Here is a 25609-nt window from a genome sequence, read left to right as displayed (position 1 = left end):
GGTCTCACCACTCGAATTCCCGTTGCGAGTGAGGATTGGGAAAACCTTCAGCAGGCCTCGGGTCCTCTTTACGCCTCCGAATGCCAACGCAGCTCAAAAATGCGAACCCCAACCATTCCTCCTCCGGATGATATGCTTCTCATGCCAATCATGCCTTGCCCATGTGCATAAAGCTGTGTGGTTGTGTCCGAGAAAAGAAATCAGGCCTGTATCAAAGGAAAGCAATGCGGCGCCATTCCGTGATCGCCTGGCCGTTGCATTGATGCCGCTCTTAAAGTGATGCATGGCGACGTGAGCTGCAAAACGAAAATGCGAGCTGGATGTGCAACATTGGGAAGGGCGTTCTGCGCGACAAGACGCCATCGCAGGCGAGAGACTGTTGAGGTCCTTCAATAGCACTCTTCCGACTAAGCTGGGTGGCTGCTGTTCCCGGCGATCCTGGAACTCGATCTCAATTTCCTCCAGGAGCTTGTTCGCCTTGCTCCTCTGTCGCGGCACTCTCGGGCGAGCGACCGGTAGCGATGCGTTTCTTGGAGTTCTCCCACAGCGTGACCCGCCATGCCAGACCGGTGACTGCGAATGGAAAGTGGGCGATCTTAGCATCAGAGGGCCGGTAAAGCTCCTCGCAGTATTGAGCGTCGTCATGCTCTCGAATGATCTGCTCGTCGCTCTTCGCCAGAAAAGCTTTCAGTGCTGGACCTGCGTTCCAGGACGACATGCGCAACGCTTCCAGCAATTTCGACGTGACCTCGCGGACAGGCAGAGTTTCGCCTTCCAGCAGCTGGCAGAACTGGATCAATGTGGATACAACAAGTTTCCAGTCTTCAACAGTGGAGTCTGGGAGGACGATTCCCTCAACCACAGCAAAATCGATCTGATAGTTCAAACAGTAAGTAAGGATATCCGATATCAGATCGACGCGGAAGGTGGCGCGGTCCTCGATCTCAAGAAGACCCTCGTCGAGGCGGGTGTATCTGGACATCATCAGCTCTGAACAAGATGCCGCCACAGACGCTGCCAGCCGCGAAGGCGGTCGCGTGGCTATTGATGGACGGTCGGGTGGAAAGGCTCACCTGGCCATCGCAGTGTTGGCAGACACGAAGTCGGCAAATTCAAGGAAGTCGTAGGCGGAGAGCGGCCACCCTCCTTGTCGCATCCACTCGTCCTGGTCAGATTCCCATAGCTCCCAGACGGTGGCTGGGTCGCCTGCCAGTCGAAAGAATTTGCGTCTGCACGTCGGACACTTGCCGCGGCCTGTGATTGTGGTCAGCAAGATGGTGCGTCAAGCAACGAAGCATACCGACCGGCACCGCTCAACCACTCCCACAAGCACCCGTAACAGTACACATATGCGCAATCGCAGCACAGGCCACTCGCTTTCTCGACCTACAACTCAGACGTCAGCATCAGACAACGGCACCATGGTGAGCGGTAGATCGCAGAGCTGCTGCATACAGGGATATTGCAGATCGGGCACTCTTCTTCGTGCGCCGTCTTGATTTCTTTCAGGTCGTTCTTCGCGCGAAATTCCTCCTCGGTCGGCAGCGGCATGTTTGTGTATCCTAACCGGAGTTGGTGCGCCAGCCAAAAAGGGAAGTGTCGAGGAAAAGAAACAGAGTCGAGGGTTTGCTTCAAAGCTATCTGAAAATTGAATCCCGTGCTATGTTGTATTCACTGCCGCTGACAAAACTGGCAACCACGCCTCGACTCTTTCACTCGGACGTTCCCATGCCAACTGTGAGCTAGGCACGTGCGTCAAAACCAAAACCACCCCAAACAGAAGCCAATCCATACCTTCAGCTCTCATCTCATCACTCGTTAGCTGGACTTCCTGCGTCCTGCGCTGTCAGTACGTCAGCTGTCTGTAGGTCACCAGTGATCGAAGCTGCCGCCGAAATGTACAGCAAGATCTGGGGCAACCAGTGTGTGTTGCCACCGTCACCGTTGGCTTGCAAAGCTTCAACATGTTGCTCCTCGAGCTCATCCAGGAGCGCAACAGTGATACGATCAACAACATCCTGACTCGGCATATTACAGCCATCAAGACCTCTCAAAACATCACACAAAGCCTTGCCTACGGCTCTGAACAACTCAAGCTCCTCGTCTAGAATCGGCCGGCCGTCTAGAACCTGAAAGTAAGCCAACTCATTCGCCCTACCGATTAAGATTAGCCTCAAAGTGGGAAAGTCGAAACTCGCCCAACGCCTATCTTCGTAGAGGACATCATCATTATCAATGACTTCTTGCATACCGACGAGACGTGGAAGCAAGTACTCGAATTGAGTAAACTCATGATGTCCCGGCGGATCGCTCGCGACCTGCACAAGCTCCTCACCGAAAGCCTCAAAGCCATAAATCTCCAAGTACTCCCTCATATCTTCGGGCGGATGTGGAGGAATGAAGAATAGCTTCTTACAAGTTGGACATCGAGCTGAGGAGTTGAGCCATTGGGTTATCGATTCTCGGCAGTAGATGTTCTTGCAAGGACAAGGAAGCGTTACGGGGTCGATGATGTCTGAATCGAGACAGATGGAGCAGGGCCGGTCGGAGGAAGCTATGACGCTGGTTAGGCCGTTGTTGGTGTAGAAGGAGGATTCGGTTGGGAGCATTGTGTTGGATGCGATGTGGGAAGTGGTGGGTGATGGTGGTATTCTGTGGTGGTCACTGACGAGGTACAGATTGTTCTGAATGGAAGGAAATGGTTTCTTTTTTCGGGTGTAAGGTAGATATAGCTGTGGATGCGAGCGAGTGAAGATGCTCGCTTTCTACGACTGACCCAATGCATTGTGGATTTCAACAGTCACTTGTCGAATCTTTAGGTCCAATGCATTGTGGATTTCAACCCATCGCTTGTCGAATCTGTAGGCCGCGTAAGTGAAGGGAATGGTATGGTACTGCTTGTTTTTGGACAACGAATGGGCAGTGTTGAATGATATAGTTGAGCGCACGACGGCTTCTTGATACTGACAGTCTCTCTGCCCCACTACCTTCAAAGCCCCTGGTTCCTGGTCACCATTTGGAAAGTTTGGTATACCTGGTAGGATCTAGAGGGCCTTGTTATGGTATAGAATGGGCAGAGTCCAATTACTTCACTGCGCCGCTGTGCTACAGAGCTCAATCACGTTTACCGGACGCTGTTGCTAGAACGATATTGTAACCGGCCATGCAGGATGTATTCATTCTACTCTTACTCGTTGGACACCTTGTTGTAGAAGTCTTCTCGGGTGTGGAGAACCATGGTTGGAGTATGGATCGGTAATCTAAGGATAAACTGTATGCTTGAGTGTGTCTGTTGTTTGATCTGAACCGCAGACTGTTAGAATTGAACGGAAATTGAGAGTTTCATACGGGCCACACGTACAAAAGGACTGAAAGGCATTGTTGCGTGGCTTTTGTTACGGTTTGTCAAGAGACTTACTGTGTATCAGGTCACAACAATGAGAATGCGTTGTGCAAGATGAGCATACCAACACAGCCCATCAAGACGGATTGTCCCCATCAGAGACCGGATTGAACAAAGGATCCAAGGACAAAGAAGAAATCCCGCTTTATTCTCTCACATGGAAGCTTGAAGATGGGCGCGGAACGGTCGATCAACAAATTCCAAAGCCATTCTATAATCCTCACAGAGCTCAGGAAGCGCTGAGGGGACGAGACAATATGCCTCTACCATCAAGAGAAGAATTCTACTCTGGAGGCGGGCTGACATCAAGTAACGAGAAGGAATGTACAATCTGTCAAGGCGAAGAAAATGACGTGGTAGATCCAGTCACTCTGCCTTGCAATTGTAAGTATTCCCATTGCCGAAGGTGCATCTCTAGGTGGCTGACCTCTCGCAGAGAAGCAAACTGTCCGCTGTGCAAGAAGGTCTTCTTCATCAATCCTTCGTTTCCCGAGTCGGATGACGGTCAGCAAGGTGGCACTGGCAGTGGCTTTCTTGCGTACTGGGCCAGATGGGTCAGTATTGGCTTTTCGAATTCCAGGTTATGAGAGGGCGGCGGAAGGAATAAGCTTCTCTTCCATGTGACCTTTTGTCCGTGATAATAGATAGACATATAGCATTCGGATCTTGGTCCTAAGCCACCCAATCAAATGATCTCCTCATTTCTTTATATCTCACGTGCGATCGATTGCTACATCCGTCTTGATATTGCTTATGCCCTTTAGTAAAATTTGACGCTATCTCTTCGCTTCATTACTGAAGGTCTCTACGAGCTGCCGAGAGCCAGTGGATTGCAAGAAGCTATGGGTCGTGGCTTCTTATCTTCTTTGACGGATTCAGCGCGTCCATTGTCCAAGCAAACAGGGCTAGGGTGTCGTAAATAGTCCTCTCATCGACTTCAACCGCTCTTTATGCTTTGAAGTATTGATCAGCACGTTATAGAATGTAGAACCACCCAAAATCCGTATACACAGACTAGTGCCCCCGCGAGCGCCAAGCCTGTCATGTGCGACAACAACGCTAGTGAACCGCGCGCGGAGGTCAATGCTCAAGACTCACTTTGCGGCGCGCAGTATTTATTCGATCTTCAACCTGATATATTGTCATCTTTGGATTCAAACAAGTTCGCTTCTGACAATCGAAGCCCTTAGCAAAGGTCTCATCAACATGGCAGATCCAGGAGCCGAGCATCTGTAAGTCTGTTTACTCACATGGACCTTCTCGCGTCCCGAGTCAATAGCGGCGCCATTTGTGGTCACATTGAAGTCGCCAACATTTTTCAGATCCTCAATAAAACTCGAGTTGCCACTGCAAGTTCTGCAGGTCGAGGGCGGCAATGTCCCTATATACCTCTCCGCAAGCGAGGTGCTTTTGGTAGATGGTAGCGCTCCCCACAAGCCAGCCTAGCAGTACGTTCAAGCCGTGCTAATCTGGTCATCTAGGCAAAACGCTGTCCGCCGCGTCTCCCGGACGATTCAAACTTCGGCTTGGTGATCGCTGGAAGCACCTTGGTGGCAAAGAGGTCAATCATCCCTTGACGCGTGAGAAGATGAGTGTCTACTCATATCGCCTCTGCTGGATCGACGAAGCCTGGACGATTACAGATGAAGTACGTAAGCTGGTCGCTTCTTAAGGTTCGATGCGCTGATCATGCCACAGACCAATAAGTCCATGAGCGTTCCGCACGATCTGATCGACACGTGGCAGGTCTTTCCAACATTTCATCGCCATCCAGACTTCTCGATTCTCCAAAAGCATCGGCATGTATACACGTAGCTCGGGCTCCTTACCCTACAATCAGGACAAGAGCGCTTGGGAGCTCCGTGAAGACGCAGTCGTCGCACACAAGCTGCTGTTGAGTCTGCTGTACAGTCAGCCTATGCATGAGTTGTTGCAGCGCGTCCCGTATGCCCAGTGAGCACAGCAGGGCTCAGTACAACAACGGCCTCAGCTATTACACATTCATGGCAGTTGATCCAGAAGGCTTGCCATGGAATGGGTTGGTGCCATGGAAGCAATTCGTTCTGCCGATGCGAGACGTCACCGAAGCAAGTGACCAGTGGCTGACGGTGGTCGGGATTCAATCGTAGCAGATCAAAAGGGGTGCTCGCGGTGGACATCACTTAAGCCAGGCTGAACCCAAGTCGAAGGCTCGCTGCGTGAGTGGCTCTTTAATCGCATAAGCATTACGCATAGGGCCAGTGTCACATGATTCGAAGGCCAGGTATCAGACAGAATGCACTGTGAACTCGTTGCTATGTTCCAGATGCTGAGTCTTCTTCCCGACCGGCCTCTGTACCATTGATACGGCTCCTAAGCACCTGCACATGCCTGAGACGCAGATTCTGCTCGCACTGTCATCCGTCGTCAGTATCTGCATGATATTGTGCGAATGCGATTGCGATGCCGAGGCAAGGGGGCAGTTGAGATCCAGCAGTCAAAATTCTCGATAGAATCACGCATCGCCCTCAGCTCGTTGTTCTGATGACTGTCATTGTCAGACTCGGATGTGTGTTGATCCCGAAGCAATGCCGTGGAGTGAGTCGACGTTATGGAAGGAGTTCGTCTGCCCTGTGAGTGTTAGAAGTCTTCCCCACCTGCCGCACACTCCCGCCTGCCGTACAGCCGTACACTATTTAGCACTGTATCTTCAATACGGTCGTATTTATTTACGCAATACTAGACGGATTGTAGTTGTTGTTAGTGTATATAAAAGCGCTGAATGCGCTCTTCAATCTAATATAGAAATTATATTCTATTCTATAGTAGTAGCTACGTACTACGTAAAGCCCTTAGGCTACTAGAAGCCGATTTACTAGCTTTCCTAGTTAGGGTAAGTACTATATCTTACTCGGGCGGTTATTAGAACTTATATAGCAAGTAAGCTACTCGTAGAGGGTCTAGAAGCTATAGTAGGCCTTAGGGACTTATTTAAACCGTTACGTAGCTTCGGTAGTAGTAGCTTAGACAGGACAACTTATAGATCGAATATAGATTAGTGCCTGTCTTTAAGAACGTAGAGTCTATATTATAAGGTATTAATACTAGTATCTAGGCTTGCTAGAATAGTATAAAGAAGGCTCTCTTAGGAATACCTTATATAGCTTGTAATGTATAAAGATAGGCGTTTAAAGTAGTAGAATGCTACGTAACTAGTGGCTGGAAGTCGTTGGCGCGAAGGAAGAGCGCGGCATTGTTGAGGGAACGTAATCAAGGAGATAGCATGAAATATTGATTGACTCCTGCCGGGGCCGAAAGCTTGTCGGCATACTGTAGGTTGTGAAAGAAACACAGCCATTGAAAGCCGACGGCACGCGGTCACACGAACACCTGCTGCAGCGAAGCAAAGCAGAAGAGTCGGCTGACTGCAGCACAACACAGCCCAGCATCACGGCACGCGGCCTTTATCTGGCGACTTGCAGTATCTGCTGTGCTTGCCCGGGCCCGAAGCTATACCGTGCTCGCAACAACAATATACAGTCGAGCGCGTACACGCACATACACTCCACCAGCAATAGACAGACGGGAAGACAGCATACTGCGCTGACGCTGATATGTCCTCGCAAGCGGGCGGCGACCCGTCCAACGCGCGGCCCATACCCTCAGCCAGCCTACGAGATGCAGACTCGGCAAGCTGGATGGGCTCGCCGAGCCGAGCTTCGAGGACGGCAAGGTTAGCAGAGCCCATAGCCGGATCTGCGCCTAGTGGTCCATCTATACCGAACGTCCAGGCACAAGAGATACCGCAAAATCAAGAACCTTTGGCCGGGGCCTCTGTGTCTTCAGTGCCCGGTCCAGGCCCTTCGTCGTTATCTCAAGCGCTGCGAAGCTCGATGGGCCAGTCTCCATCAAGATATGGCACTCCTCCGCCGATGAGAGAAAATAGAGGTACGAAACGCTTCGAGAGTCCGCAGGGCAGAGAGCAAAGAGTGGGATCGTTCACATCTGCGAGCTACGCAGCTCAGCTTGGGCAGAGTCCGAACGCCAAAGAGGATATTGAAGTCCTTAAGCGACATCTCGTGAATCCATCCGGAGGCTCGCAGGCGGGGTCACCGAAGATTGGCGGAGCTTTTCCAGGCGAGAGCTCGAATGGGCAAGAAGAAGAGTTCTCGAGCTTGCAGCTGCAAGGTGGCGATACAACCCGGCACATCTATCGGTATGCCGAGAAGAAGGAGCGAGAAGAAGCGGAGAGCAGCAGGCTACGAAGAAGCGCGAGCTATAGTGCTCCGAAGACGACCAACGAAGGTGACGATGATGACGACGATATATCTTTCATACAAAAACCAGGTGGGTTTCGAAGAGATCATTTACGTCGCGCTGCTGCATCTCCAGCGCCATCCGCACAAAGAGCTCAATATGGAACGATGCCTACTCGCCGAGTCAATCCGGAGCCGACGAAACCTCAATTCGTCACGAATAACTTCATCGAATTTTTGACTCTGTACGGCCATTTCGCCGGCGAGGAGCTAGAGGAGGATGACGAAGTGCTGGGCATAGACGAATACTTCTCCTCCGACGCCTACGAAGAGACGACGATACAGGACGATGGTTCAGATCGCGACGAGCGAGACTGGGGCGAGGACTCTGCACTACTTACACCTGCTAAACGAAAACGAAAGCGCAAAGCACAACCAAAAGGCAAAGGAACACCATTCGGAGCCGCCATGTTGCTTCTCAAGTCCTTTGTTGGAACTGGAGTTCTATTCTTGCCTCGCGCCTACCTCAATGGTGGAATGGCGTTTTCAAATATCGTCCTCTTCTTCTTGGCAGCTCTGTCCTACTACTGCTTCATCCTGCTGGTATCCATTCGTCTCAAGATCCATGCATCGTACGGCGACATGGGCAGCAAGATCTATGGCAATTACTTCCGAAACCTAATCAACTTTAGTTTGGTGATCTCGCAGATTGGTTTCAGCAGTGCCTACATCGTCTTTGTGGCTGAAAATCTGCGAGCATTCGTTTTGGCTGTCACGCGCTGCAAGACCGACCTCAACGTCGGCTACATGATTCTCATGCAGATGATCATATTCCTGCCAATGAGTCTCTACCGCAACATCAATCATATCCAGAAGATGGCACTTCTCGCGGACGCCTTCATCCTGCTCGGATTGGTCTACGTCTACTACTACGATGTGTACACAATCGTCCGCCAACACGGCATTGCCGACATCCAAAACTTCAACGCCAACTACTGGACCCTTCTCATCGGAACAGCAATCTTCACCTTCGAGGGCGTTGGTCTCGTCATCCCAATCCAATCCGGAATGGCCGAGCCCAAGAAATTCCCAAAAGTCATGGCCACCGTTATGATCATCGTCACGGTCGTCTTCATCTCGGCAGGCGCCCTCTCCTACGCCGCATATGGCAGCGACACCAAAACCGTCATCCTCCTCAACTTACCCCAGGACGACAAACTGGTCAATGCAGTGCAGTTCATATACTCCCTCGCCATCCTTCTCTCCACACCCCTTCAAATCTACCCAGCAATCGAAATCACGTCCCAACAGCTTTTCTCTCGAACCGGAAAATACAACCCCTGGATCAAATGGAAAAAGAACATTTTCCGTTTCTTCATGGTCGCACTCTGCGCAGTCATCGCTTGGGCAGGTGCAGGAGATTTGGATAAATTCGTCAGTTTGGTGGGAAGTTTCGCGTGTATACCGCTGGTCTACATCTATCCTCCCATGATGCATTATCGGGTCGTCGCGACGAAGACTTGGCAAAGAGCTGGGGATGTGGTGCTTGTGATTTTTGGCTTTGTGATGATGAGTTATACGACTGCGCTTACGATTAAAGCATGGGTCAATGGACAGCAGGATAAGACGCCGGGGTATTGTGATACGGTCGGGAAGTTGTTCTGAGAGAAGAAGGTTCAACATCAGCACAGGATGAGTGGCAGCTTTGGTTTTCATTTATGCGAGCATATATGTATATGTGTGTACATGTGTATAGCGAGGAGTCGGGCGGATGATCCACTAAGCAATAGAAGTAGATGAGAGTGTCGCATGGTAGAGATTCGGCGAAGGAAATGCATGAGTTGGAGTGATTCGTGTATCATTTTCGATCTATCATCAGCGCAAGCCTCCTCTACTACTCCATTACATCGCCAACTCATGAACTCGTCGGCTTTAATCCCCTCCCCGCCAGCTGCTCCTTCACACTCTCATAAACCTTGTCGGGCTCAGGTCTCGCATCAACCTTCACCACCCGACCCTCTTTTTCAAAATACTCGACAACAGGCATACTAGTCTCCACAAATGTCCTAAACCTCTTCTTAATACTCTCCTCGTTATCATCTGCCCTCCCACTCGTCTTTCCCCGATTCAACAGCCTCTCCCTCATCGTCTCCTCAGGGCAATCAAAGAAGAGTGTGAACTTGCTCGGCACGACAATCTCCTCAAATTTAATCGCCTGATCCATTTTCCTCGGGAATCCATCAATCAAAAATTTCCGGTTCCCGCTCTTCTCGATTTCTGATACCATGCTGTTTTCTAGGAGCTTGATCGTGACTTCTTGCGGCACGATTTGTCCTTCTTTTATGTAAGTTGAGATCATTTCTCCGTAGTCGGAGCCGGGTCGGTTTTGTTCTTCGCGGAGGAGGTCGCCGGCGCTGAGATGTTTGAAGCCGTAATCTCGGACTAGGTTGGCGCATTGGGTTCCTTTGCCTGCGCCTGGACCACCGAGGACGAAGAGCACGAGGGCTTCGTCTGGGGCGTTGGTGCCAGACTTGAAGAGAGGGGAGGTACGGTCGAAGCCGGGAACCTCAATCGGTGCCATGATGTCACTTCAGTAGGGTGTGTGATGTTTGACTACTCTTTCCTTGGTGTCTTGGGCCACTGCTCTCGACCGGGATTTCGTTCGGGAAGTTCGTAGGTGTGAGTTGGAGTTTGACCGGCGCGGGACTTTGTGAGGAAGTAGAAGGAGCCGGTGCCTAGGCAAAAAATGGCTATGAGTGGGAGGACTGGGAGGTTTGAGTTGCTGCGCGAGGGTGCGGAGGCTCGTGGTGCTACTGGGTTGGGGGGAGCAGGAGCCCGTTCGCGAAATGCTAATGAGAGACTGAAATGTCGACTCGATTTAGTGACGAGACGAGCTGGGCGTGGGAGATATCGAAGGTGGTGCATGGTGTAGGAAAAGTTGCGAGCTTGGTCCCGAGTCGTCCTGGGAAGGTGAAACCGCGGTCGTCAATGGCGGGAAGACGTCATTGGTTGAGAGCTCATCAATATTTCATGACAGGCGCCTACGCATCGACCAAGATCGGAGGATCCCGACTTCACCTTGCACTTCAAGTTGTTCTCCACTAATAACACATCGCATTTTGGATGCAACTGTCCTTAGGAGAGACTGAAGACACAATGATCAAGCCCACTGCCTTGCCAAACTCCACTCCAACATCCGCCAGCGGACGATGGCCCGCGAACAGAACTGATGACCTCTGCTTTCTGTCGAGAAGCCGAAGCAGTAGTAGCGAGGAAGAAAGCAGAATTGCGAGATGTGCGACTGGCCTACATGAGACTCGCTCCGCGCCATCATGATAATCAGCTGCGTTTCAGATGGAGATTAGGTTCTTGTCTAATGCTAACGAGCGGAGGGCACAGATATGTGGGTAAGAGACAGTACGCTCTCACTTCAGGACAGCTCAAAGGCTCTAGTATGCGTTACTGCACGTCAAGCAGTGCCGGAGCCTCGTACATTCTGCCATGACATACAAAGCAAGTCTTGTCGATGACTACCATGTGAGGTGTAGCAGCATACACTCAAGTGCTCAACGCTGTCGTAGCGCGAGATCAGCAAAACGTCGTGTCCCGATCAGGAGAAGCGATAGGGTGAATACATACTCATTCGGTGACTGCTGAACATTCCTGCTCACGCTGAGCTCGGCTTTGGCGCTGTCTGGCTGATTGGCAGGAAAGTCGTGGATGCCCCGGGTGGACCAAGAGCAGCGACCGTCGGGTGTAACGTTTCTTGTTCGTGAAGAATAGCTCTGTCTCACTCTCTATACGCTCAGTATCTTCGTAGCGTACTATGTGCTCATACTGAAGGCCACAGCCATTCAAGCCTGATGAAATACTGCAGAAATGGAACAGGAGCGCCTAGGCGTATGAGGTACAGAACACATTCACCCGCGTTGAGCTCGAAAGGCCCCCAGGTTCAGACACCGGTAAGACCGCATAGGGCTCTCGATGCAGGATAATGGATGTATCTGACATTGTGTCCTCCTTGACTCGAACCGTGCTTCTTCCAAGGACGACTGTACCTGGCCTCCGGAGTGTACCAAAATCTCTGGTTACCATCTCCCAAGCCACAGTATACCTCTCTTCTGGCGCATAAAATCTGTAGACACATCTGCGTCACACCTCCAGCAGAAGCCAGGATTCACGACCTTGCTTTTGACCGGGTCAAAGCGTCGATTTGACGATCAAGCAAGGCCATGAATGCTGAATATCGCTTCGAGTTCGAGGCCTGGATTGCTCAAAGGCAGCTAATTTCAGCTCTGAATGACTTCACTGCTGCCAATGATGCTGCATATCTCGAGCATACACCATTGACTGGTGAACCATACCGGAATAAATACTTCTGCTTTCGACCTTCCAATGCAGTTCGTCCACCACCAACAGACCACTACCGACCTCTCCCAGCTACACACAAGCGAATCACAGCAACATTTAAAACACCTACAACACCCTACAGCCATGGTGACCCTTCGCCGCATCACTCTGGGTATTGGCGTGACCCTTGCCTGCCTGACCTCCTCTGTCCTCTCTTCCGGCCCTGCTCCAGCAGCCCACGCTCATGCCTCAACCAGTCCTCTACGCTATCGCCTTCATCCTCGCAACTTCACTGTCGCCCGTGCCTCCTGTGAGCTGAACTGCGACATCGACTTGTGTGCCGACGATCCAGGCCTCTGCGACGACGCCGACGTGGTCTGGGAAGAGAGCATTCTGATTGACGCCTCCACTCAAGCCTCCTATGCTTCTGCCAGAATCTACAAAGTAGACCTTCGTGACGGCAAAGGCTCGTTCTCCATCTCCTCTCGACCATATCCAGGATCAAGTCTTCTTCGAGGCGATGGCTCCAAATGGGCAAATCAGCCTTACGACAAAGCTTTCAACTACAAGGACTCGGCCGACTGTAATAACTGGGCATTGGGACACTTCGACTACCCGACTAACTACGCTCACTGGGTTACAGAACATATCCTGGAGCTTCAGACGGTCAAGATGTTCATCGTATCAGCTATTAGCGGTACTCTCCCAAGCGGTGCGACTTCTGAGATCGCACCTCTTGGAGCTAGCTGGTTCCGGGACGTTTGGAACAAGGACGTACTGCCTAGTGATCTGCCGGGTATTGGCGAGGGTGGCAATAGTCCCACCGTACCGAACGACCGAGTTTTCGAAGAGCTTGGCTCTGTCCAGAATCGACATGAGCTTGTCCTTGCCGGCCGTGAGCTCAACGCCGTGAAGGCTAGGATCTGGAAAGGCATCGCTCCACACGCTGATGACAAGTTTGATAGTGCAGTGGAGAAGTGGATGGCCACCAAAACTTGTGGCCTTTCTCCTCGCTTCATCAAGTATCTCAAGTCGGTATTCCTTGTATTCGACTATATGACAGATAGCAAATCGGTCCTTCAGTTTGCCAGTAAAGAGTCGGGGGGTGTTTGGCACGAGCTGGAACTGATCGAGAAGTACGTTGGAGAAGGCACTGAGCTGACTGATCGCTGGATGGAATTTTGGTGGTACGTTGCCTGACCAGTTTGCTTCAACTACTTCTTCTGACTGACCATTCTCAGTGATTTCCTCGACAGCCGCATGGACAAGATGAAGGATTGGCTCGTGGAAAAAATCTCATACGTCAATCATAGAATTGGCGACACTCCCGAACAGGATCGCCCTGCTGATTGGTACGAAGTGAGCCAGATTCTCTACGGCATGTACGATGACGCCTGGAATCGCGGCTCTTTCCGGTGTCAGGCCGACCTGGACTAGAGCGATACACATACAGAGCCGGAGGACGCTGCTGTACCATAGGGAGAAGCCTAAAGAAGAGGCTCGCTGAACTACTACTACCGCTACTACTGCCATCAGGAAAGGTTAGCAGTATTGGAGATATTCGAGTAGAGATATCGTGGAGGGTAATTCTAGCTGGTAGTGCCTCAATCAATCCTGACTCTAAAATTCATCGCGTGCCAAGCTTTCACATGTGAAAGCGGAAGCCTAATCTCGCCCCGCTTCCGTGCATTTAGAAGTTCGCTGCTGCCGCCTCGACTTTACAAAAAGTATCCACATTCAGGATTGAGACGCTTCATTACCGCCATGGCTTACAAGCCCGACAATGTGCAACTGCTCGAGTCGCTCCCAAAGCATCACGATGGCAAATTCGGCTACGTAGTCTACCGCGTGGTCTACGGCGACGATGCGCGCTGGAAAGAATTCCTGGATTGCCTTGACGCGTACGCTCAAACCAAATTCAAAGACAGCGATGTCGACCATGAGCTCAAGAAGAATCTTATCTGGGACGTTCGCGAAGATGAAGTGCAGCTCAACGGCGCTTCCAAATCCACAGTGCGGCGGTGAGTGGCGAGGCTCGACAAACTGGTTGGCAAAAGGGCTGACAGTAGAGTTAGCATGTTCTCGGAATGGGTGCAATCGGTCAACGGCGACTACGATCTGACACGCTATGCCGCTTGCCTCTACATTGACGAAGAGGTCATGACATCCGTCATCGAGGACGAAGATCCCAATGACAGCGATCCCGATCTGATCTTGCGCCCGAAAGCTTTCGTCAAGCTCATCCACGAGTTTTTCGATGAGACGCCACGTCAGTGGGACAAGAAAACCATTCCAGACGACGAATCGCGGGAGAGGATCAATGCTGGCGATGAGGGATATCCTCCTATCGAAGGTGACAAGCGGTTCGACGTAGGATGGATGAAGAGCTCTGTTCGGCGCTTGCTGCCAGCCACATATCTCTACATGGGCGGCGGTTCCTGGGAGCAAGTTTACGTGCGTCCGCCGAGGATGTCAAATGGTGGGGGCTGATCTATGAGATGAGAATTTGATTGAGGCCACAGCAGTACAGCGACAATAAAACACATCCTCCCGGACCTCCCCGCTCTGATACTGTTGTCTGTTGCCAAGCCATTTGATATTCTCACGCTAACCATAAGCGATCACACTCCGCAGCTTCCCCGAGAGCCGCATACACACTCGCTCTGATTGACACTGCCCACCGCTGCCATCGACATTCACAACTGCAACTACCTTCATTCTCGTGCGCCATCGAAATGCTGTGCCTGCGCTGTACACGAAGTGCTCTGAGGGCATTCAGTCAACCGCTCAGACTGCCCGCTCAGAACATGCGACCCCTTCAGAGCCGGTACGAGCACCACATCATTGACACTGCATCATCAGCTTCTAACAGCAAGCACAGATCTTTCGCCGTCCTCTTATCATCACCTTCGCGACCGAGCACTACTCCAACAACATCCTATCATCAACCAGCAGCTTCGACCTCAGCAGCAGAGACTACCTTCGCGCAGCCCACATCTTTCACAGGCCTTTCGATAACACAGATACGAGGCGCTAAACGTGCGACATTCAGGCCTTCACATGTCGTGAGAAAACGGCGGCATGGCTATCTGTCTAGGATCAGAACGAGGACAGGAAGGAAGACTCTGATGAGGAGGCGGTTGAAGGGAAGGAGTACATTGAGCCACTAGAGAATGACAATATTCGTGCGCACGCGAATACGGCGCTGTGGGAGCGCACACGACTTGAGCAGGTTGCGTGGCGGACACATTCAGTCTGTCAGTGACCATTGGAGGCGAGGCGATGGATTAGCAGCAGCAACCCCCACGTTCCCAACGCCACGTTCAGAGACATAGTCTACTTCAGCGGACCTGAACCCACGCCATCCTACACGTAGCCGCTCTCTCGCCTTACGTCGCCTCTGAAAGCATGCATTCCGGCGGTGGTGGAGTTCACCTGAACATGGCATAAGCTTTTGCAAGCTTGAAGCTACCAACAACAGCTCACACACAGTCTAATCGGATTTAGAAATTTATCAGGCCTCTTCTGAACTCCTCTTTGCCACGACCGCGATAGATCTCTAAATTTTTTCTATCTTTCCACCGGCCGACTAAGGGATCTGCTTTCCACTACCTGGTCCCGCTCCCACTCATGGAACCGTCCGGATTGACTATGGGCCAAGTACTGCGATCCGTGTCTGCTGAAAGTAGTGGCGTCGCAACTTCACCTGATTCCTGTTCCAGCGACAACATCGCTGCAATATGGCGCCTTCCACAGGAAATTCTCGAAATGGTGTTCGATCTTGCCTTTGCTAACAAACCTGATGGATACAATCTCCAACCATACTTAGATAAGCTGTCCATCTGCCTTGGCCACACTCAGCTTCCTTTCAAGACTGAGTGGATTACATCGACCAGCATAGACTGGAAAGCGGATCCTGTCCTCTACCTCGCTGCTTCGGAGGACCATGCTCTCGGAGTCTCGAGACAATGGAGTCGTGCAGCTGCGCAATCGTATTTCAGGAACACCCCTGCTTTCATACGGTTGGAGGAGCTCGAAGCTCGCGTTCTAGATTTTATTCCTACAGCCACAAGAATGGTTGTGCGACGTGTCTCCCTCGACATGCGCTATTGTGCGCACTGGGACGAAGAGGAATTGCATGAAATGGTGCACTATCTCCTTGAAAAACTGCCAGCGATCGAAAGTTTACGCTTGCACAGCTGGGACATGCACCGTCGCACTGATGGGCGGCACTCTTTGATCGTTAATGTTTTTCCCGAATGGAAATGGGTGGATGAGCTTGTTAGCCAAAAGAACCTGAAAGATGTCTCCATTCCCGAGATTTCCAACAATCATGGGCTGCCTGTCGAATTTTTCGAACCCAATTCCGACGTCATGGACGAACTTGATGCATACATCCAGATCAGACTTGCCACGAGAACTTGCGGTTTGGACAACTACAGAGCAGTGGCACAAAAGTTCGGTCTTCTTGTCAAGCTTCGGTGTCGCAGGCCTAAGTGGAGGTCACCGAGACGTCTGGACGCCGATATGGAAACGTGCTCAAAGTTTACGATGAAGCAGTGGGATATCATGGAGGCTTTGGGAGATATCTATGAAGATAGGAGCAATGTGGAAGCAGGAACTTACTTCAGAGCACTGCACTCGCACAGCACAATGTACTGGACATGGAAGCGAAGCGAAGATCGGGCAGCGAAGGCAGAGAGGGCTGATAAGGTCAAGAAGAAGAAGCGTCAGAACGGGCGAGAAGTCGGGAGAGTCATGACAAGTCTTGAGGGGATAATCAACGAGAAGGCGAAAAGGGGCTTGTAAATGGGATAGAAAGACGTGGCTTCTCTCGTCTTGCGCATTCAGTTTCCCGAGCGACTTTGCCATCCGTGTGCTCGAATTCTTGCTTTGGCGGAGCTGAATCAATGATTATGAATCCTCATGGCCATTTCACATTTCCAAGTGTTCCTTCCCTATCTACTGTAAGGCTGAGCTAGGACTCTGCCAAGGCTCGATAAGGTTCGGCGGCCAGGGACCCTTGCACTGAAATTCTAGAAGCCGACTTCGAGCTTCAAGCCTTCAACTCCATTAACCATTCGAGGTTGCTACGCTCACGCTCACGACCGTCAAGATGTCGAGTCGCACTGCCTTCCCACCTATGCGCGTTCATAAAACCAAGCGAATTTCTACAAAGCAGGCGCAACCCATCATCGCGGCATATATTGAGCGCTCAAAAAAGAAGCCATCACTACACCCGGACGCCTGGCTCGCGACAGATGGCATACGCTTCGGCCCAAAAGGCGGTCCTAGCGGCGGCTGGGCAATCCACCATCTGAAGCGCATTGAGGCAGGAATGCGCGGAGAAAGCTTAATGCCGGAAAGTAAGGACGAACTCGTTGCGCGCTTCGGCGAGGAAGAGGCTGCCACGCACTCCACATCTGCCGCCGTACCCTCAGACGATACACGACTCGACGAGACGATCGAGCAAACCAACGGCGCCATCGACAAGGCAGCACGGAAAGCAGCAAAGAAGGCGCGACGCTTAGAAGAGAGGAAAGACGGCGGCAATCGCAAGAGGCAGAAAAAGAACCACGAAATCGACGCATGGGCAAGCGACTCCGCAGCGGCTGGCGCTTCCGACCACGAGCAGCCGTCTGGCTATATCACGCCATATCAAGACAGCCTAGTCGCCTACGAAGAGCGGAGAGACCCGGCAGAGCTCGATGAAGGTCCGGATGCACAGCCTCGAGAAGAGTATGAACAACAGCAGGAAATCGTGGAAGGAGAAGTGGGCAAACGTGCTGGAGCACCTGTGTCGAAGCATAATGGCAAATTACCACCAATCATGAGGCATAGGAAGGATGCAGAAGTCGAGGTACCGCAGAAGGCCAGGACTGAGGAAGAGAAAGCTGCGAGGAAGGCGGCGAAGAAGGCTAAGAGGACAGAGGACAGATCCGCGAAAGCGCAGGATGACTAGGAACCGACTCCGCAGACGCACGGTGGAACCATCACCAAGGATTTGAACTCAGTAGCTCAGTCAGGCACTAATGTGGAGAAAGATGAGAGGCAGGTGAAGAAGGGGAGCAATTACTCAGGTGTTGCCGCTTCTGACCGCCCATCGCAAGCTGGGCGAATGGTCGAGCGGACGGAGTATAAAGCTCGGATTGGGATTTGTGAAGCGGCCGGCTGCAACAAGAATATCATGCAGAACATCGAGGAGAATCTCTGCTTCCACCACTATGATCCCAAACGGTTTGGCCAGCCGCGGCCTCGAGGCCAATGCGAAGTTGAAGGTTGTGACGGCGACATTCAATCTCGTAGCTGGGATGGCATGGAGCTCTGCAATTCCCATGCGCGCCGCAAGTACAGGACTGGCAACGTGTACAACCAGCAAGGAAGCGCGGTCATTCGTCGTAAACCAAGAATGGGATACGCTCCGACCTGAACAGCTCGAAGATAGTTTTGTCGCCGCCTCCTCGCTTCTGGCAGAGAATGAAAATATGAGAATGACTTATTGATAAGTGTCCGGCGTCGTACAACTAGCTACCGTCTCAATGTATAGCAATGGCTTTCGGTGCGATTCACGATTGGCAGCACGAATGAGTAGACTTGGTTGGATCGTGAAGTCGCACAACTAGCTTTTGTCAGTCTCGTAGAGTGGCTTGGCAATACACATGCTCGACATGTCAGGCCTGCTTTAGCGCTGGCGTCAGAGCTTGAGTTAGCTGGGCCGACATGGCTGGCCAGATGACGCGATAGGCGATGCACACCAGCTAGTTGCACGACGCGATCGTCAAATCGGACAGATATGTAAGCGAAGGTGTTACGGAGGCGAACACCGACAAGTCTAGCTGTAAGACCTGATTAGCGATTCGAATACGCCTTCCTCTACCTCTCACTCCATCTCTTCTTATGACTCATGTCAAGTTGCAGAGAAATCTGCGGTTGACCACGCTAAAAGCGGAGTTGACCAACGTCCGTATAGCCGAGTCTGTGCGTGACCGTGTATATAGTTAGCCGCAAATTAGCGCCTACGTATCTACTTTCCTACTAATCGACTAATTCTTTCCCTTCCCTTTCCTTCTACTATACGAATGCCCGCTTCTTAGACTATACAGATTACGAGCACCGAACAAAACTACTATCTAAAGCACCGACTAAAGCTATAGAGACTCTATTAACCTTTCTTCCCTATATATAGGAAGATTATAAACATAAATATTCTAATAAGCTTATCTCGCATACCGAGTCTATTAACGAGCGCGTATATATAAGCATATAGATATATATACCCTTTAGCTTACCGAGATATAGGCCTCTAATATCTTTACGTTAGGAATACTTGCGGAAGAAGATCGCATCGCCTTAGAGACTATAGAAGACAAGTAGCTAGAAAGCAACATTATAGGCTTAGCTATAGCTAATAGTATACCTATACTTTCTAATAAGACTTAGCTACTTCCTCGACCCGGGCCTACCCTTATTACAAATGCTATATATACCCCGCTTTCTATCAAGCATATCGAATATATTGCTACGATACTAGAATACCTAAGTAGTTATAACTATAGCTATATATATATCGTTCTACTTGCGGATTACTATAACTATACCGATCTTATCTTAGAGAACGTTATAAAGATTCTAGCCGTTCTTGAATATAGAGTATATATAGGCGTGTATATTGTTATATATATGCTAATATATATTAGATGCAATATAGGGCAAGGCAGCCCTATTCCCCGAAGGAAACTAAAGCGTCGTACTTTAATAGCGTATCCTGTATTTAGGTACGGAAGAATTGTAGCGGTGTTAAGATATGTTAATATGCTTGCTTATATCTCCGGGAGGGCGCTGCGTACTATCGCCTTACGGACGAGTACCTAAACTAGAGGGTTAATTCTATACCTCCGCTCGTAAGGATATTCGTACTAAGAGGAGAAGAGACGCAATACCGGGTAGAGAACTTATATACGTATATATATCCGTAGTTGGATAGTTTACCGAGTACTAATCTACGGGTATAGGCTTTAGTATACAGCATAAGCAAGATTCCGGTCGAGAAAAGCCTGCGACGATTAACGCGAAGATTGTAGTTTAACGTACGAGGAGGCAGAGACGCCTATAAGTAATTAGTTATATATATAGGCATATCTATAGCTAACTGTATAGACGCTAGCTGGTTATTACTAGTACTCACTCGTATATACCAACTACTATGCATACCTACGACTATTATACTTCCGCTAAGTTATTCTAAAAGAAGGGAAATAGTTAATCGATATACTTAAGGACTTCTTCTAAAATCTACTAGCAGGTCCGACTAACGTTTATACGGTTGTTAAGCCGATAAAGGTGGTTTATACGACATGCCGTAGGTACGTCTAGACCTATAGGCATAGATTAGCTAATACCGCGTAGAAGTCGATTACCTATAAGGGCAGGGCAAGCTCGTTACGTAAGAGTATAAGGTCAAGTTCGATTTCATCGTCCCGCGCGATCCTATAAGGACGCCCTATATAATAATCGTATCTCGGGGCAAATATACGCATATACTACCCCCTCCGACGAAAGTCCCTGCTCTTATCGAGGAAGAGCTAAAGGAATTAATTAAGAAGTGCATTTCGCCGGACCTAACAACGGGTATATATATAGCTATACCTATAGACTTCCGCTTACGTAGTCCTTAGCCCGATTCTAGGTCTATCCGATATTGTAGCAGTTCCTTAATAAAAAAGGGGTACTATTACTTGCTAAGCTCTATATTGCTTTGAACAATACTTCGCGCTTAACCGCGATAATAGTAAAGCTTAAGTATACGGAGTATAGTTACCTTCGCGATATTAACGTAGTAGAATGGGTATACAAACAGCAGAAACTCAACCCGAAGACTATACGTCCTTATCTATAGCTATAGATACTAACATACGCTAATTTAGTAGTAATATATCTAAGACGTATATATCTCCCCTATAGGCATATAGACAGTGGTATGCTTTTATAGGGAACAAGCAGAGATCTTTACGTCTCTCTAGTTATTCGACGTCGATATGTCCTATAAACGTATCGTAGGATCTAATATAAACGAGGTTATCTTTGCGGTTAAGTTAGGTTAGAATGGAAAGCGTATATATAGGCTAACCTATAGCTATATACCTACTAACAAGATAGTCTTTACCTTAGCTCGGGTTATCTGCAACGAGAAGAATACTAATCGGATATATTATCTCGTATAGAAGCGCCTATTTACGACCTTAGCGGCTGTCGTAGGTGTAGGCAGATGTAGGTAGGCACATATCTACGGGGATACGGACGGGTAGCACTGTGTCGCAGTCGATTAGCTCGGGTGCTAATATGCTAGTATCTATGCCCTAGCCTATGCCCGTACCTATGCTAACCTATAGGCCTTAGTCTCTACCTATACGAAATCGACCCCCTCTATACGGCGGAGTATTACCTACAGTATATACTTATGCTCTGTCGTATATACTTCATTAGGAACGTAGACAAGGTTATAAGCAAATAGCGTAGTAGGGTTACTATAAAAGAGCGAGAAGATATACTATCCCTTATCGACGCTCCGAGTAGGCAGGAGTACTATACGATTATCGGCATCCTCTAACGTACGTCTATATATATAGCTATAGACATTCGCTAATATATGTAGGGTCCCGGAACAAAGATCTCCGTAACTAGGCGACGAATAAGAAAAACGATGTTATTGCAGCCGCGCTTAACCCCGAGTATACGCTTATAAACAAGGATATATATAGAAGCAGACGGGCGGATACAAATGCTAACGAACAGACGGGATATAAGTTATACTTATTCGGAACCGACCTACCTTTAATAATAGGTATTTCTAGAGCTACGACTATAGATATGCGCGATATCGATTAGTTCTAGGGTTGGACCGACTACCGCGTAAAGCATACGTTAGTAAATGTCTCTATCTAGTCTAGATACGAGAGGGCACTATAGAAGCAAGGTAAGAGCTACCTATTAGCAGATTTATGCCCGTACTAATAGCCGTAGTTATAAAGAAGACTAGATATAAACAGGAAAAGGCTATAAGGCTAGCGTACTAAGAGCAGGCCTCTAGCAATCTCTATAAGCATAGGAGTAACAGTAAGGATAAGCGTACTACTAGGGTCAATAATGCGCATCGCGCCGCTAGAGCTTAGGTTAGAACAATTCCTACCCGGAGGACCCTCCTAGAATAGGAAACACGTTTACAATTACGGGATATCGAGCCTAGCCTACCGCTATATCTACGACCGTTATAACGCCTAACCGGAAGTCTAAGCCCTACGCCCGCCCTACGACCGTTACTGTTAGGACTAAAGAGGTTACACGTGATTGGTATATAACCGGGCTCGAGTGAAGCTAGGGTCTCGATGCCTTAGGTAGGGCTTAGCGCTTAGCGTTAGGCCAACTTGCCTGCCTTCCTCCCTCTCCTCTTAGATCTCTATCGAATACTACACTAATTCACTACTACCCTATCTACCTGCTAATATACCCTTCTTATATAGTATTCGATCCACCCTTTAAGGGCAGCAGCTAGATAGTCCTTATTTCAAGCTTTTAGCGGTGTAGCTACGAAAACCATCGATTTGACTATATTACGCCCGAAGAACGGGACCTATACATACTATTCTATCGAAACAACCGTACCAATTATCAAGCAAGGCCTTCTATACGGCCTATTACACTAAGTTAAGCATACTAAGCCGATATCTACTAATTCCGCCACATCCGCATCTTAGGGGCTAATAATATATTATTAGTGTCGCCCCTTACAATAGCCGGTTTATTACGAAACAACAACCGTACTGCCGCTAGCAGCGCCGGCAACGATAACGCTAGCAGCATAGTGCCTGCTAAAGCGCCTCCTACTAAAGTGCCTACTAAAGTGCCTCCTACTAAGGTGCCTGCTAAAGAACCTGCTGCTAGGCCTGCCGAAGAACCTGTAGTTCTAGGTAACGACCTAGAGTTGCCTATTAACGACATACTTAACAACATTGTTAATCGACGATATAGCTAACTAGCCTTTGGCCCCTAGCTAGTAGCGAGACTTCAAGAAGCTACCTAAAACAGGCTTACTACCTTGCGTTAAGAATAACAGTTAAAGGATAATCTCCTCGAGATTCGCCGCCTATAGGAAGCCTTAACAACTACTGCTAGACTAGAACTAACAGTAGGACCTTCCTCGCTACCTGTCTAGAAGAAGGATGCTAAACTCAAGGACTGTACCGTATTTAATAGCTCTAGCCGCAAGCAGTACAATGATTATATACGTAATTGTGAGTTGAACTAGCGCAATGCACTAAGGGCGCTACTAGACGACTATTCCTTAGTCGTATACGCTATGCAGTACATTAATAGCGACCTAAAACGTACATAGGATAACTATTTTGATTCCCTTTACGACTAGACCGCTGTTCAATAGCAGGATTATAAGACTATTATGCTAAACACCCTTAGCAACCCTATATTGCGCTAGCAGCACGCCTAAGACCAATACCTACGTGCTAAGCAAAAGGCCGACCAAACCTCTCGATCCTTCGAGGCCTATCTAAAGACCCTTAAGGACGATTTGCTACCTAAGACCGACTCTATCTGGATATCTGAGATACGACCTAAACTAAGATAGGAACTAGTCCTTGAATTGGACCGCCGCCGTGTGTTCGAATAGGCTAATCTTATACGTATTCAATTTATAGTTAAAGTAGAGACTATAGAGCGTGCAGTACAGCTATAGCAACGGTTAGAATCTAAGATACGACTATCTACTAACCGTAGCCGCGGTAGAAACTAAGGAGGTACTCCCTAAACTAACACTGCTAACAATAGAAATAGTAACGACTAACGTAGAAGAGGTAGGGGCCGATACCGCGGTAGAAACCTCTAGCGAGGAAGAGGACAAGGAAGGGGCTTATTTCTATATACCCCTAATCGTTTATCCAATTCTAGCACTAATTCGAGCGGACCTAGCGGTGCCCTAACTAGATATAAGTGCTTCAATTGTAATAGCACCACTTATTTACTAGGCTAATGTAATAGGCCTCGAGACTAGGCCCGAGTCGATCGTACTGCCGCTAAGCACCGAAAGCACCTTTTAGTAGCCAACGCTACCCCTGTAGGCTAACCTTCGAAAAAAGAATAAGCGCCGCACCAACTGTTAGCCTTGTGCGGCGTAAGACTATCGACATTGTACTAGCTATTATACGCACCTGTCTCGTATCGGATACACATAGAACTAACTATAAGACTAAGGTTATACTAGATCTAGGAAATTCAGTTAGTGCCCTTATTAGCTATCGCCTAGCTAAGCAATTAGACCTTCGACAACTGCCTAGGACTAACCTGCTAACCCTTGCTTAGTTTAATAACGCTCGGCACTTAACCTACGGAGCCTACTATATCTATATAGCCCTAAGAGACGACCTCGGCAATGAACGCCTACTAAACTTTACTACCTACGCAGTAGACATAGACAGCCTCCTATCTAACATTATTATTAGCAACCCTGTTCTTAAGTACTATGCTATAGTTATAGACTTAGGCAGTTAACAATAGCGATTTGGAATCGCTAGGAAAGAGGACATTAAACACATCGATATTAGCGAGTGTCCTAATAATATTAGGGTCCTGTTTATTAGCAACCTAACTCCCGCCTCCGCTAATCTAACTGCCGACCTGCTCGGTAGTAATAACGATGAACTAGTGCCCCCTAATAGCATAGATCCTAAACAGCTTGAGCGCATACTAGAACCTATTCGAGAGACCTACATTAATGTATTCAAACACCACTTAGCATCGACATTACCTATGTTTAAAGAGACGGATTATAAGATTGATATTATAGAGGGCAAAGAGGTCCCTTTTGGACCCCTCTATAACCTTAGTGAACGAGAGCTTGCTGTGTTGCGTAAGTACCTAGAGGAAAACCTAGCTAATAGCCGGATACGGTATAGTAACAGCCCTACTAGTGCCCCTATCCTGTTCGTACTAAAGAAGGATAGTAGCCTGCGCCTCTGTATCGATTATCGTAGGCTTAATGCTGTTACTATCAAAGATCGCTGTCCACTTCCTCTTATTAATAAGACCCTCGATCGCCTTTCTAGTGCCTACTTCTATACTACACTAGACATTAAGGATGCGTACTATCGTATCCGCATTCGTAAGGGTGACGAATAGAAAACAGCCTTCCGTACTCGCTATAGCTATTTCGAGTACTTGGTTATGCTATTCGGCTTAGCTAACGCCCCCGTAACATTCTAGTCCTATATTAATCGGGCCCTTTCGGGCCTATTAGACTATCTCTGTATAGTTTACCTAGATAACATCCTAGTTTACACACACTTACCTGACATTGCGGAGCACTAGGCTATAGTCCGTAAGGTACTCGATCGCCTACGAGCCTATAGACTATATTGCAAGCCTTCTAAATGTACCTTTGCTGCTAAGGAGGTGTTATTCCTTAGCTTCCTTATTTCAACCGAGGGTGTTAAGGCTAATCCTAATCGGATCAAAACCATTACTAAATGGCCTGTTCCTACGTCTATTAAGGAGCTTTAATCGTTCCTCGGTTTCGCTAATTTCTACCGCCGCTTTATTAAGAGCTATTTACGGT

At 49.1% G+C, this 25609-nt stretch overlaps 8 protein-coding genes across 8 annotated transcripts; 5 read left to right on the top strand and 3 right to left on the bottom strand.

Moving 5' to 3' along the window:
* Positions 1–451: 451 nt before the first annotated feature.
* On the bottom strand, positions 452–2785 carry MYCFIDRAFT_177032 (uncharacterized protein; the record flags this gene model as incomplete). Its single annotated transcript, XM_007930924.1, has 11 exons — positions 452–1041; positions 1074–1206; positions 1236–1312; positions 1348–1386; positions 1416–1447; positions 1478–1641; positions 1676–1838; positions 1874–1910; positions 1937–2049; positions 2089–2732; positions 2777–2785. 11 exons carry the CDS (start codon positions 2783–2785, stop codon positions 452–454), a joined length of 2001 nt encoding a protein of 666 aa, XP_007929115.1.
* A 1824-nt stretch (positions 2786–4609) lies between these two features.
* Positions 4610–6506, top strand: MYCFIDRAFT_77835 (uncharacterized protein; the record flags this gene model as incomplete). Its single annotated transcript, XM_007930712.1, has 7 exons — positions 4610–4635; positions 4726–4823; positions 4885–5051; positions 5244–5356; positions 5944–6015; positions 6239–6275; positions 6498–6506. 7 exons carry the CDS (start codon positions 4610–4612, stop codon positions 6504–6506), a joined length of 522 nt encoding a protein of 173 aa, XP_007928903.1.
* Positions 6507–6996: 490 nt separating this feature from the next.
* MYCFIDRAFT_63388 (GLN1 polyamine transporter) lies at positions 6997–9303 on the top strand (the record flags this gene model as incomplete). The annotated part of the gene is made up of 2 exons (XM_007930681.1): positions 6997–7729; positions 7823–9303. The coding sequence occupies 2 exons, from the start codon at positions 6997–6999 to the stop codon at positions 9301–9303; spliced, it is 2214 nt and encodes a 737-aa protein (XP_007928872.1).
* Positions 9304–9481: 178 nt separating this feature from the next.
* On the bottom strand, positions 9482–10556 carry MYCFIDRAFT_211943 (uncharacterized protein). The gene has a single exon (XM_007930923.1). It carries the CDS (start codon positions 10217–10219, stop codon positions 9554–9556), a length of 666 nt encoding a protein of 221 aa, XP_007929114.1. The 5' UTR covers positions 10220–10556; the 3' UTR covers positions 9482–9553.
* A 1576-nt stretch (positions 10557–12132) lies between these two features.
* MYCFIDRAFT_77831 (uncharacterized protein) lies at positions 12133–13425 on the top strand (the record flags this gene model as incomplete). The annotated part of the gene is made up of 2 exons (XM_007930711.1): positions 12133–13175; positions 13230–13425. 2 exons carry the CDS (start codon positions 12133–12135, stop codon positions 13423–13425), a joined length of 1239 nt encoding a protein of 412 aa, XP_007928902.1.
* A 152-nt stretch (positions 13426–13577) lies between these two features.
* Positions 13578–14503, top strand: MYCFIDRAFT_211942 (uncharacterized protein). Its single transcript, XM_007930922.1, has one exon. It carries the CDS (start codon positions 14065–14067, stop codon positions 14476–14478), a length of 414 nt encoding a protein of 137 aa, XP_007929113.1. The 5' UTR covers positions 13578–14064; the 3' UTR covers positions 14479–14503.
* A 2601-nt stretch (positions 14504–17104) lies between these two features.
* On the top strand, positions 17105–18851 carry MYCFIDRAFT_216077 (uncharacterized protein; the record flags this gene model as incomplete). Its single annotated transcript, XM_007930921.1, has 1 exon — positions 17105–18851. The coding sequence occupies one exon, from the start codon at positions 17105–17107 to the stop codon at positions 17948–17950; it is 846 nt and encodes a 281-aa protein (XP_007929112.1). The 3' UTR covers positions 17951–18851.
* Positions 17833–25349, bottom strand: MYCFIDRAFT_208459 (uncharacterized protein; the record flags this gene model as incomplete). Its single annotated transcript, XM_007930920.1, has 3 exons — positions 17833–18833; positions 18873–18927; positions 25335–25349. The coding sequence occupies 3 exons, from the start codon at positions 25347–25349 to the stop codon at positions 18517–18519; spliced, it is 387 nt and encodes a 128-aa protein (XP_007929111.1). The 3' UTR covers positions 17833–18516.
* Between the last annotated feature and the right edge of the window lie 260 nt (positions 25350–25609).

This window comes from Pseudocercospora fijiensis (genome assembly GCF_000340215.1).
Source record: "Pseudocercospora fijiensis CIRAD86 unplaced genomic scaffold MYCFIscaffold_7, whole genome shotgun sequence".
Lineage (NCBI taxonomy): Eukaryota > Fungi > Ascomycota > Dothideomycetes > Mycosphaerellales > Mycosphaerellaceae > Pseudocercospora > Pseudocercospora fijiensis.
Note: the sequence above shows the minus strand (reverse complement) of the source record. Positions and strands in the feature narration are given on the sequence as shown.

Coding starts and splice junctions, on each gene's coding strand:
- MYCFIDRAFT_211943 (XM_007930923.1), bottom strand. CDS start 10,219: ATGGCACCGATTGAGGTTCCCGGCTTCGACCGTACCTCCCCTCTCTTC.
- MYCFIDRAFT_211942 (XM_007930922.1), top strand. CDS start 14,065: ATGTTCTCGGAATGGGTGCAATCGGTCAACGGCGACTACGATCTGACA.